Here is a 12,992-nt window from a genome sequence, read left to right on the forward strand (position 1 = left end):
CAGATGATGCACACACTCACCTCCCAGATGGTGCACACACTCACCCCCCAGATGGTGCACACACTCAGCCACCAGACGGTGCACATTCAGCCCTCCAGATGGTGCACACACTCAGCCCCCAGATGGTGCACACCCCCCCCAGATGGTACACACACTCAGCCCTCCAGACAGTGCACATACACACAGCCCCCAGATGGTGCACACACTAATCCTCCAGAAGGAGCAGACTTATCACCCCCAGATGGTGCACACAGCTCCCAGACGGTGTACACACTCAGCCCCCAGATGGTGCACACACTCACCCCCCAGGTGGTGCACACAAACAGTCCACAGACAATGCACACATTCTCTTCCAGACATTCACAAACTCACTCCCCTCCCCCCAGCAGTGTGAGGAGTGCCTGGTGGAGGTGGATAATTAGCGGTTTCAGCTACTGGATTAGAGCAAAGCCAGGGTGACTTGCCACCCGCAGAGTCTTTGGCTGCAATGGGTACATCCTGGCTCTCTGGGCACTGGGCATGGATGGACTTTTGTTCACATTGCAGGCCCCACAAGTGCTGACTAGGGAATGACTTCCTCCTCTCATCCAGGGCTCTGTATGGATCCTTTTCATCTCCTGTTCATCTCTGAATTACGTATTTCATGAAATCCCCATTAAACCACTAGCAATTGAGCTAACCAGCGACTCCCATGACAAAAATAACCCAGCAATCAATGTGCTTGAGTTATTAGGCAAACACAGAAAATTGCTTTTTGTTTATAAATACAGTTGAGTATCTCAGGACGGAAGGCTCTGCTCAATCAGCTTTTCTTCTTTCTTTCTTTCTTTTTTTTAAAAATTTTTTCTTTGCTGAAGCGTTATGTAAGAATTGGCACCTGAAGCCAACAGCCCCAGCCTCATTTTGGGACATGATGCCCAGCACCCTTTCCCTGGGAGCATCAGAGTTGGCTGGCAGGGCCCTTGCTGCCTCCCCTGTCCCCCACTCACCTGCAGGGGTCTGGGATGTGTGAGTACAGGAAGAAGGGTCAGTGTTGTAGGAGAATGCTTGACCAGGACCATGTGGACCTTGACCCACGAGGGCAGTGGGGGCTCTCAGCCTGGCCCCTGGTGCATCCCCACCTCAGCTTACTGTCTCCTCCCACTCAGGGACTGTGACGCTCTCCCTCCTCCTGACCACTGTCCACTGACCACTGTCCGATAGGCAGCTTTTACCAGGACTGGCCTGTGTAATTTGTGCAGGCTCTGGTTTTACCTTCACTTTTTATGAATGTCTTTATAATTTCACACTTCACCATGAGCAAATTTTGTTTCATAAAATCAATTGTAATCAATACAGAAATTATTTTTTAAGACTTGTCAAGATCTCACTGCTCCAACTTGGTTTCAGAGTCAGTGTGACACCAGGCCTGCCGAACCTCTGTTCCTGGCCTCCCACAGCACAGAGCTCAGCGGGTCTTCCAGCTGTCGCTTCTGAGACCCACAGATCTAGTGGACATTGCAGGGACTGACCCTTTCTACTCACAGTCACCTCTTACGTCCTTATTTATTTTCAGTGGCAAGGCTGGAACTTCAAACTTGATTTTCTTCCCCCAAAACCAGAGCTCTTAAAATTTTGGCAACATCTTTCCTGATTGCAAAAGAAATATTTGTTTGATTTGTAATGCAAAAAACTAGTAAAACACAAAAAAGTCCCCATTTACTCTGCCCCCTCAAAAAAACACCATAAAACACAGGACACAGCAGTCCTCGGAGGCCATGCACTGCTTGCGTTCCTTTTGGTGGGGGTGCTCCTGTTTCCAGGAAGCCCATGGGCTCTGTGAATGGTCTCAGGCATTGGGATAGATGGACAGAGGGGGGACTGCCCTGCCCTCACCCTCCAGCCTGGGCTCCCTGGCTGTGCTCGGTGCTGGCCACTCGGGACCCTCAACCCCCTAGCCCCCAGTCCTGCCACTGGCTGGGGCCCATTTGGGTGGGTGAAGGGTGTGTGCAGGGTGGGATGAAACCATCTCACGGGGCCTGGTGGAACCCATCTCCCAGTGCTGAGCAGTGTGGATTTCTGTCCTCACACAGCATCTGCTTGTTTCCCGGGCAGGGGTCCCCTGGGAGCACCCCTGGAACCACTGCAGACCTTCGTCCTGTTCTGGTGCGGTAAGGACTGGCAGGTTCCTGTCCTCTTTGGGACTTGCCAGTGTTGCTACTAAGGCAAATTTGATATGTTAAAAGGGAAAAAAAACTACGTGGCTCTTCTGTTTTCATTGGAGATCGTTGGTCCTGCTTTCTTCTTCCAGGCTCATCCTGGCAGCCAACAGGGATGAATTTTACCACAGACCGTCTAAGTTAGCAGACTTCTGGGGGCACAACAACGAGATCCTCAGTGGTAAGCCTTCTGTCCCCCTTGGCCCCTGGTGTGACATGAAAGTGTGAGCCTCAGCATGGTGCTAACAGGGCCTCCTTTTCCCATCAGGATGGCTGTGGTCAGTGCTGGTGTCATCCTGCAGGGTGGGGGTCTCACTGGTACACCCCACGGGCCCCAGGCGCTGCTTCACCTTGCAGAGTTCGAGCCCCTGCCCCACAGCCGGGACTGCAGGGCTGAGCTGCACATCTTCAAGAAGTGTGCATCTCCCAGGGGAGAGGGACCAGGCGGGGGACAAGAGCAGGGCCGCCACCCACCATGGTGGGCATTGCTGGTGGTAACACTGTTGTCCGTCGTCTGTCGTAGGGCTCGACATGGAGGAAGGCAAGGAAGGAGGCACGTGGCTGGGTATCAGCACGCGGGGCAAGCTGTCGGCGCTCACCAACTATCTGCAGCCGCGGCTGGACCGCGAGGCCCGGGGCCGAGGTGTGGGGGTGTGTGCGTGGGGGTGGAACAGACAGGGCCACAGTGGTCTGCTGCGGGGTCATGTGGCAGAGACAGGAGGAGGAGCGAGAACGGGAAAGTCTCCATTTCCCAGGCCCTGCTGGCATCACCATGGGAGCCACCCTCAGCCTGGCCCATGTGGCACCCCCACAGGCACAGTTTGCTCCTCTCAAGGTACCCTCCCTCTCCCCATCGTGTCACTCCTGACTGCTGTGTCGTTGTCCCCTTCCTGTCAAATGTTTGCACAGCAGACACCTTCCCCTGGAGGACAGCTCTGTAGGCACACATTGTTCCACTGAAGGTTTTTCCTTCATGCTGTATATTTATAATGGGGGAAATTTCTTTAAAGGCAAAAAAAAAAGCAGAGTTCTCAGTGCCAACCTCCATGGTGGCCAACTCTGGCAGCGGTCATCCAGGTGCCAGGGTTCCACTGGGATCCCTCATCTTGCAGTGTCCTCCCAAGAGAGCCATGTCCCAGGGAGAGAGGCTCATTCCTGCTGCCTTAGTCATGGGTGTCTGTTCCATACCCACAGGTGAACTTGTGACCCACTTTCTGACCACTGACATGGACAGCTTGTCCTACCTGAAGAAGGTCTCCATGGAGGGCCACCTGTACAATGGCTTCAACCTCATAGCTGCTGACCTGAGGTGGGTCTGCTGGGAAGGGGCCCTGTCTGTTGGCTTGGGCTGTGCTTTGATGTCTGTGGCAGCCTCTCCAGAAATGTTGTTCCTGGTGGGCTTGGTAAACAGGCCAAGGATAGGCAAATGGGGAGGGAGTCGGCCCGTGTTCTTCCACCAGCACCGGTCCATGGGCCTCTCTCCTGGGCCCACGAAACCCTGGTGTACTCTGCCTTGAACATCCATGGCACGCAGCATGCTAGGCCCCCCTGTGCCATGCCTGGATAGACACACACCATGTGGAAGCTGAGAGCACTGCAGTGTCCCGCAGGAGGAGGGCCAGGGTGGGGGCTCGTGCTGGGCACCCACTGACTGGAGCCCTCCTCCCCACTCACACCTTCAGTGGTTCCTAGAGGCAGAGTTCCTGTGCTCTCTGAGCTCCTCCAGGCTCAGGAACCACTTTTTACTGTCAGTAGTTCCATGTATGTCTGACCCAGCCCCAGGAGACCAGACCCACAGCCATGACCTTGGTGGGACTTGGGTGGCTGGGTGACGAGGGCACTGTGCTTTGAGTGGATGCATGGGCAGGTGACTCCTTCAATCAAGGGGTGGGGGCTTGGGCCCGTTGGAGCCTGAGCAGCTCTTCTGGCTCCCGGAGCCTGCAGGGTTGGGGCCTGCCTCCCTGCACACAGCCTGAGAAAGTAGGCAGTAGAGTGTAGGGCAAGTCAGGCGGCAGCTAGTGCTGGGGCCGAGGCAGGAGAGCAGGGGGTGTCAGAGGTCAGTGAGCAACCCTGCTGGTGGGTGCCACTGAGGAAACCAAGGCCTGGAAGGGAGAGGCTCGTCCCAGCCACTGCTGTCCCTAGCTCTGGCCTTCCCCATGCCTGGCCATGGCAGCGCTGGCAGCAGCACCAGCCTGGGTGCCAGTTCTACAGGTCCTTACCCAAAAAGTTCAAAAGAGCTTTTTGCCTGCGAACAAAATCTCTGAATTCATTAGCCAAACATCTTAAGAGTACATCCAAGGGCTGCAGTGAGGAGGAATGTGAATGGAATGTGAACACAGACTGGGAGCTCCGGAAGCTGGCTGGGGTGGGGTGGGTCCTGCCTGGGGGGCAGCAGTGAGCAGGAGGGCCCCTTCATCCCGACAGCACAGGTCTCCGTGTCCAGCATCTAGCATGGGAAGGCATCTCACAGACCACAAAGAGTCTCTCTTCAGTTTGTAAAAATACATTACAAGTTCTAGCAGAAAGACGGGCCTGTGGTATTGAGAAACTAGCATTTTCAGCTCTGGGGCATTTTAAACTGTTTTAAAATGTACACTCAGCATATGAAAGTAGGGAAATGTGGTCTTGGGCGTTTTTTTGGAAGCATCTTTCACCCTGGGGCCACCCATCCAGAGGTGCTTGGAGATGAGCCATGGGGATTGGGGCTGCACCTGATGGAGGGGGCTGGTGTTGGTGGGAGTGGGGTCCAGCCCTGCAGCTGTCACCATGGGCAGCCTCCAGGTGCCTAAGCCATCAGGAATGTACCCGTGATGCTGGACAGGAGCTGAAGTCTCCATGGTGCCTGATTAGCCCCCAACCTGGCTGAAGTGGGCCCTTGTCCCTGGGCTGGCCACTGGCAAGGTGAGGTTGTTGGTTGGCACCAGGAGCAGGATGCTCTGGGATTCGCAGCTGACCTTCTCTCCCCTTGGTCCGCAGCACAGCAAAGGGAGATATCATTTGCTACTATGGAAACCGGGGGGAGCCCGAGCCCATCGTCCTGACACCAGGTGAGCCTGCTCTGGCAGCCTGATAGGGTGAGGGGCTGCTCCTATGCAGGGGACACCCCTGTGCTTTTCAGAGACCAGGCCCCTGTCATATTACTCTTCTGGAACTGTGCTTTGTGGCCATTTGTGCACCACACCTTATGGTCTGTAGGGGACTATGGCTTGGACCTGGAGGCCACAGAGAGCCCCAAACCCTCCCCACCACCATGACCTTTTCCTGCTGAGTGGGAGGCACCTGTTCTGGGTTCCCTGCCTTAGGCCCGCAGCCTAGCAGCAACCCCCAGCCCCACCTCACAGCCCCATCTCTGCCCCCACTTCCTCATGCCACTCCAATGTACTCTGTGCCCTGCCTGTCACTTCTCAGAGCCTTTGGGGCTGTCACAACCCAGGGTTCTCCCCTGGGGCTCCCTCCCCAATGCACATGCACACTGCACTCCGGCCTTGCACAAACATCTCCTGTGTCTGGTCCCTGTCTGTCCCTTACCCCATGTCCTCAGGGCCTCGTGCCCACTGCTCCTCCCTGGGGCCCTCCTCTGTCCTAGAACTGCACCTCTGCCCAGGCTGTGCCTTCTGCTTCTGTGCCCTTCCATCCCCTCTCTCAGGCATTGCAATTTCTTGGAAGTCTCCTCTGCCAGCTGCCCTACCAAAATCTGGGCAGAGAGAGTCACATTGTTTCCCCTCTGTGAGCCACTCTGGGAGGAGAGAGTTCTGCATCTTATCCCAGGTCTTGTATCAGGACAGAGGGAGCACTCAGGGAAATGGCACCAGGTGTACGAACTACTGGGCCCAGAGCCCAGGCTCCAGGGCCTGTCCCCCCCCCCCCACTGCTACTCCTCATTCGTGTGTGGCATCTCAGGACTGCATGCCTTAGACTCCCGCTCCAGTCCCTGTGCCTGAGCTGTCAGCACACATGGGGTGTCTCAGCCCCTGAGGAGAGTATCAGCACCCTCTGAAACACCTACTTCCCCACCTCTGTGCAGTGATGTTCTTCTGCAGGGCCGTCCCTGCATCACACAGACTTTCATTGCAGTTGGCACTAGTCACCAAGTGAGATTGCAGGACATAGGTACACACCTTCCCACTAGGTGTCGATGGTGGGCCTGAAACCCTAGGTGTCCCAGGTGGGGCCCAAGGCAGTGGTGAGCAGCTCCTGGGACAGCTGAGTGGCCCCACCTTTCCTGCTTCTTGGGATAGAGGGCTGGCAGAGCTGCAAGGCTTATGAGTCCTGTGGTCCCTGCCTGGCTTACACCAGGGCTGGCTTCCTCTGCCCAGTGGCTCCAGAATGCCCCCCTTTCCTGGGGCAGTATCCAGGCCAGGATGCCCCGGGATAGTTGGTATCCTCAGAGGAGCAACCCCCTGCAACACATACACACATACACACCTGAAGGGTGGCTTCTAATGCATCCACCCCTCTTGCCCTTGCACACTGCCAGCTTGTGCCTCCTCTGTGTGGATCTCATCCTGCCAGCCACAGGGCATGCTGGGACCACAGCAGGCCCTCTGGCCACCCTCTGCGACATTGGCCCTCCTCTCCCAGCCTTAGACAGAGCTGTGGGGGATCCAGGGCAAGCCCAGCTGAGCTTCTAAGAGCCAGGTGATGGGGCCCAAGCACAACACTAACAGTGAGGCAGGGATATGGCCCCACATGGTCCTGAGCTTGGGTAGGTTTATTCTGGCTCATCTCCAGTTGGTTCTTGCTATTCTGCTCACCTCAGAGTCTCCCATGAGTTCAGCATCTTGGGGTCAGGGTGTGTGGTAAGGCAGGTTTCTGCCTGCAGAGTTGGCCTAACCGGCCACAGATCATATGGGCTTCCCTGAACCTGTGACTGCCCCAGAGAGAAGTGGAAACTAAAAGGCACCAAAGAAGGCAGAGACCTCTCCCACCCCGCCTGCCTGCATTCTGAACATTGGCCCCAAGGCCTTTGGGGAAGCCTCTGGAAGCCACCCCTATAATGCCCTGAGTTCTCAGTGCTTGAGATGCTTATTTTCTGCTAAATTGTTGTTTTGGAGAAATTCTTTTCATCTACATACTATTCCATCCCTGAGCTGCCTCCACCTGATCCGTGTTGCTTTTTATTCTTTAATAACAGCTTTAGTGTGGTATGACTCATATGCCATACAGTTCACCCATTTAAAGTGTATCATTCAATAGGTTTTAGTTTATTCAGAGTTGTGCAACTATCACCACTATTTCCAGAACATTTTCATCATCCCCCAAAGAAACTCATACCTATTAGCACTCACTCCCATTGCCCCAGCCCCTAGCAACCTTTAATCTGCTTTCTTTCTCTGTGGTTTTGCCTATTCTGGACACTTCATGTAAATGGAATCATACAACATGTGGTTTTGGTGACTGACTTTGTTCACGTACATAATGTTTTCATGGTTCGTCACGTTGTAGACTGAATCAGTACTTTGTTCCTTTTTATGGCTGAATAATATTGTATGGATACACCACTTTTTGTTTCTCTGTTCATCCATTGATGGACACTTGAGTTGTTTCCACCTTTTGGCTGTTATGAATAATGCTGCTGTGAATGATTGTTACAAGTTTTTGTGTGAATATATATTTTCGTAGCTCTTGCATATTTACCTAGGAGTGGAGTTGCAAAAACGTGTGGTATCTGTTTAACCTTTTGAGAAACTTCCAAACTGTTTTCCAAAGCAGGTATGTCATTTTACATTCCCACTGGTAGTGTATAAGGGTTCCAATTTCTCTGAATCCTCACCAACACTTGTTATTGCCTGTCTTTTTGATCACAGCCATCTTAGTGGGTGTGATGTGGAATCTCGTTGTGATCTTGATTTGCATTTCTCTGATGGCTAATGATCTTGAGCTTCTTTCCACATGCTTATTGGCCATTTGTATATCTTCTTTGGAGAAATGTTTATTCAAATCCTTTGCCCATTTTTAAATTGGGTTGTCTTACTGAGTTGTAGTTCTTTATATATTCTAGCTATAAGTTATTTGCAAAAATTGTCTCCCATCCTGTGGATTTTCTTTTCACTTTCTTGGTATCTTTTGAAGCACAAAGCTTTACATTTTGATTAAGTCCCATTTATCTATCGTTTTCTTTTGTTGCTAGTGCTTTTGGTGTCTTAACTAAGAAATCATTGCTTAATCTAAGGTCATAAATCTTTCCCTCCATGTTTTCTTCTAAGAGTTTTATTCTTTGCCTGTGGATACCCAGTTGCCCAGCACCACTGTTGAATGGTCAAATGTGTCACCCCTGGTGACACAGTGAAACCTGGGGGTTGGCGGCTTAGTTGTGGGAGTCCCAGCAGAGCCAGAGCTGTCTTCCCAGGAAGTGCCAAGGTCCTCACCCAGAAGTCTGTCAGGGCAGAGGGTGGTGTCACAGCATCCCTGCTGCATGGCTCAAGGTGCATGACTCTGAGCAGGCCTGCCCTGCTGCCCGGGCCTCTAGAGAAGAGATTCATTAGAGTTTGTGCCCCTCACTTTTGTGACACGAGAAACCCTTTTCCTTTTGGTTATGTCTTCTGACACCACTCTGGGAACTTGTTTAAGAAACTACAGCTCAGAGTCCCTGCACCAAGACCCCCAAGCTCCCCAGCCAGGGTCCAGGCTGTCATGTGGAGGTGGGCCATTGTCCACAACCACTGGGTGAGGCCAGCCCTAATGTTGAGGGGTTCCCTAATTACTAACATAAGTAAGGACTGATTGTGGTGGTTACCCTCCTGGTCTCATGTTGCTGACTGTCCCACCCTGGTCCTGCCCAGGTGGTCCCACACCCTGGCTTAGAGAGAGGTGGCGTGAGGTGAGAAGGAGGCCTCTTCTCAACTGCCCCCTTTCCTTGGCCTGTTGGATTTCAGGTTGTCTATTCCCTATTAATCCATCCATGCAGGCTACTTGGCATCTGTGCCTTGTGGTCTCCTGTGGGTGTCCCCCCCCCACCCTGTGTTGAGTTCTTTACCCCTTACCATGCAGAGGGGGCAGGTATGGGCATAGAGAAGGTGCCAGAGCATGGGGTGGCTTGGTCTCAGTCTGGTCTGGTTTCACTGCCTCTGGTCCTATTCCTGGCACCTCACCGCATGCTGGGTGGGCATGCGGGATCCTGCCTTGAAATTGGGGCCTCCATATGGCAGTGTGACCCCCTCCTTGCAGGGACCTATGGGCTGAGCAACGCACTGCTGGAGACGCCCTGGAGGAAGCTGTGCTTTGGGAAGCAGCTCTTCCTGGAGGCTGTGGAGCGGAGCCAGGCGCTCCCCAAGGATGCCCTTGTCGCCCAGCTCCTGGATGTGCTCAACAATGAAGAGGCGTGAGTGAGCAGGTCCCGCTGGGGCCCTGGGGCAGAGTGTATGCTCTGCTGCCCTGAGAGACCTGCAGAGGTGACCAGGGCCAGGTCTTTCACTACAGGGGAGCCTGACGGACACTCTGTCCTCTGCTTCCCCACCATCCCCCTCTTGCCCACCTCAGGCAGTCGAGGTTTCCAGTGGGGACCTTTGATGATGAGAGATGGGACAGCTGAGGGGCTAGGCACTGGGAGGCTTGGTGCTCTTGGAGGTTTGACACAGGCTCACAAGGGACCAGAGCTGCTGGATGCTCACCCTTCTGCATACCGAGGGCTAGTGGGAGATTCAAGAAGGTTCCAGATGCTCAGCAAACCTGGGGAATGGGGAGACAAACCATAGAAGAAAGTGGCCAGGGTCAGAGCACATCTGGGGTTGACAGTGTTTTCCATGTGCTGACCCCCCAGTGACCCCGGCTGAGTGTTGGGCACAGACACGCCTGTCCCAGGAGCCGTCTAGGGGAGAGGAGTCCCCACCTGCTTCCTCGCCCCTAGGCCTCAGGCACCTTAGGAGGCCTCTCTATGTGGCACCCTTATATGCTGGGCACCTGGGTCTTGGCTACCCCAGCTGAGGGCCCTGGTGCCGCCAAGCTGGCCTTCCTCCCATACAGCAAGGAAGCCCTGCACACCCCTCCCCTCCCCACCCTGGCAGGGTCACTGTCCTGCCCAGATCACCCAGTGTCCACTCACACCCTGTCCAGCTTGCTTACCCTAGCAGCCCCTGGAGGAGCCCCGATGGCCTACCTCCTGCTCCTCTCCCGCCAGGAGTCACTCCCTGCCCCGTGCTCATCCTCCCTCTCCTCTGGGCCTTTGAGCCACATCAGATAACTTAGCTTCAGTGTCACTGCCCTCACAGGGGAGCCCTGCCTAGGCCTGCCCATGGCCCCCATTCAGCTCTGAGTCCATAGGCCCTTGGTCATGGTGTCATCTTGGGCAGGCCTGCGACAGGCCCTGATCCCTCTTACTGATGGCTGTAGCCCTGGTGCCAGCTACTGTGGGTGACATGTTACAGGGCTTGATTGAGCTCCCGTAGAGTGGAGAGATGCCCACAGGGCACCTCCTGGGGCAGGCAGGGAAAGCATATGTGCTATCTGGGGCCTGAGCTCAGTGATGGAATCGTAAATGAAAGGGTGGACAGAGATCTGAGACCTTGAGCAGAGAAGTGGACAAAACAGCCCTTGTGGTTTCCCCCGGCCACCTTCCAAGGGCAGTGGGCTCCTCAGGAACCTTGAGGCCATTAGGGGAGCAGGCAGGGCCACCTGGCTACACAGACTAGGTGGACTACAGGGGGACTGCTTTCCACTCCCTCCCTTTGTCCTTCCAGACAGCTGCCAGACCCAGCCATTGAGGACCAGGGCCAGGAGTATGTGCAGCCTATACTGAGCAAGTACGCGGCTGTGTGTGTGCGCTGCCCTGACTATGGCACCAGGTACAGCAGGGCAAAGCTTGGGCCTGTGGGCTGGACAGGGAGCCCAGATGCCCCTGATGGGCCCCCCTGTGTCCCCAAGGCTGAGGCTGCTGCTCATTCATGACCTGGCATGGGCCCTAGGCATGGTGGGCCTGCCCCTTCCCACCTCAGGTCTAGCCCCACCTGTGGCTCTGATAGGAGAGGTGGGGGTGGGGTGCCAAGGGATGTGGGGTGAACATGAGCCTCATGCTCTCTTTCAGAACCAACACAGTCATCCTTGTGGATACAGATGGCCATGTGACCTTCACGGAGCGCAGCATGCTGGACAAGGACCCCTCCTGCTGGAAGACCAGCACCCACGAGTTCATGCTACAGAGCTGAGCAAAACCTGACTTCTGCACGTGGCCAGCGATCTCCTGGGAAGCCCTGCCTCAAGGGCCAGTGGGGACACAAACCTTCCATGACCACAGTGGCTATGACTCTGCTGGCATCCCCAGAACCAGGGCCCTCTGATTTGTGTTACCCATCTCTGTCCCTATGCCCAATTTGCGGCCTACCTTATGCCAGTGGGGAGGGACAGAATCTGATGCCAGGTCTGGAGCAGGCCCAGGCATGCCATGCATACGTGAATGCACCTGGGTCTACCCCTGCCAATGTGCAGAGGCACAGTCACACTCATGTGCAAGGCATATGCTCACACATGGATGCCTACACGTGCACAGGCACACATACACACACACACTCCCAGGCACACATGCACAGGTATACCCATGCATACACACACACACACACACACACACACACACACACACACACACACACACACACACACACACACACACAGAGCCTGCAGGCAAGCACATGCTGTGCAGGCAGGGGGGCACCTCTTACCCCATACGTGCTTCTGGCCTGTGGGTCTTTGCTCTGGTCAAATGACAAGAGAAGGCTTTTGTGTAAAAGTGGCCCCTACTCTCCTCGGCTCACAGGGCATGATTGTGCTTCAGTTCCCAACAATCAGAACTGCTCCTGGAGAAGAGACGGGCCATGTTTGGATTCATTGCACAAGAAAGATTTGAGAAAAACCCACTCTTATAACAGAAGCACAGCCTTGGCGGATCCAGTGCTCCTGCGTGTGCTAGGGGGTCCCATGGAGGGGGGGCAGTTCCGTGTGTACTGGATGGTCCAGTGTACTGGGCGGTTCTGTGTGCCCCAGAGGTTCTGTGTGCACTGGATTGTCCCATGGGGGTCCAGGTGGTCCCATGTGCACCAGGGGCTCTCAGACAGGCCCCTGCTCATCCAGTTGGGGGTCTTGGGTTCTGAGCAGGCCCATCTCAGTGAGTGGACACAGCCAGTCCCTGCCCTCTCTCTACTCCTTGTTGGCGAGTCAGACTTCATAGGAATGTGCACTTGAAGGTGAGATCTTAATAATAAAACTTTGGGCCTTTGGTGAGTAAGTGTGTTCCAAGGTCCTTCCTCGTGTGCTGGTTGACACCAGAGTTCTGTGTCTCCTGCTTCATCCTTTTGTCACAGCCTCCTGAGCACCATGACGGATGCCTGTGGGTTGGTTGGTCTGTCTGTGCTTGGAGTGTAAGAGGGCCTGTGTGCATGGGTTATGGGGCCATCAGGTGGCCCTGGGCAGCCCCATGAGACTTCTCTGGGGGGAGAGGTATGGTCAGCCCATACTCTGGGTGGACCGTGGAGGCCAGGGGATGGTGGGAGGGGTGGACTTGAGGACCAGAGGGCTAGTGGAGTCTGTCTCAGTTCTAGGAGCCCGAGTTTGGGGCAAGCACTTGGGAGCTTGAGTCCCCAGCCCTGGCCAAGCATAAGGGGGTCCCACATAACCAATGCTCAGCTGCAGGCTTCCCTCTGCCTCTGCAGCCAGCCCCCAACTGAGTCTTTTCAGAGCAACGAGAACACAGGGTGGGTGTGAACCTGCACTAGGGCTTCCGCGACTGAGTATGTCGACTTGCTGGTCTGTCTCGGGGGACCAGGAGCCCGATTTGCCTCCCCATCCCTTTCCCCCTTCCCGCCCCGA

At 54.9% G+C, this 12,992-nt stretch overlaps 1 protein-coding gene across 4 annotated transcripts in view; it reads left to right on the forward strand.

Moving 5' to 3' along the window:
- TANGO2 (transport and golgi organization 2 homolog) overlaps nt 1-12,411 on the forward strand; it is a 30,297-nt gene extending 17,886 nt beyond the window's left edge. For 3 of the 4 annotated variants that reach the window (XM_063086461.1, XM_063086460.1, XM_063086463.1), the window contains 7 exons: nt 2,291-2,379; nt 2,722-2,841; nt 3,393-3,507; nt 5,175-5,245; nt 9,366-9,519; nt 10,874-10,978; nt 11,218-12,411. In XM_063086461.1, the coding sequence (XP_062942531.1) occupies nt 2,291-2,379; nt 2,722-2,841; nt 3,393-3,507; nt 5,175-5,245; nt 9,366-9,519; nt 10,874-10,978; nt 11,218-11,338 (775 nt within the window). In that variant the 3' untranslated portion in view covers nt 11,339-12,411. The remainder of the gene's footprint in view (nt 1-2,290; nt 2,380-2,721; nt 2,842-3,392; nt 3,508-5,174; nt 5,246-9,365; nt 9,520-10,873; nt 10,979-11,217) is intronic. The other variant, XM_063086462.1, reaches the window with a different exon arrangement.
- The last annotated feature ends 581 nt before the right edge of the window (nt 12,412-12,992 follow it).

The sequence above is a fragment of the Cynocephalus volans genome, chromosome 2 (assembly GCF_027409185.1).
Source record: "Cynocephalus volans isolate mCynVol1 chromosome 2, mCynVol1.pri, whole genome shotgun sequence".
Classification (NCBI taxonomy): Eukaryota; Metazoa; Chordata; class Mammalia; order Dermoptera; family Cynocephalidae; genus Cynocephalus; species Cynocephalus volans.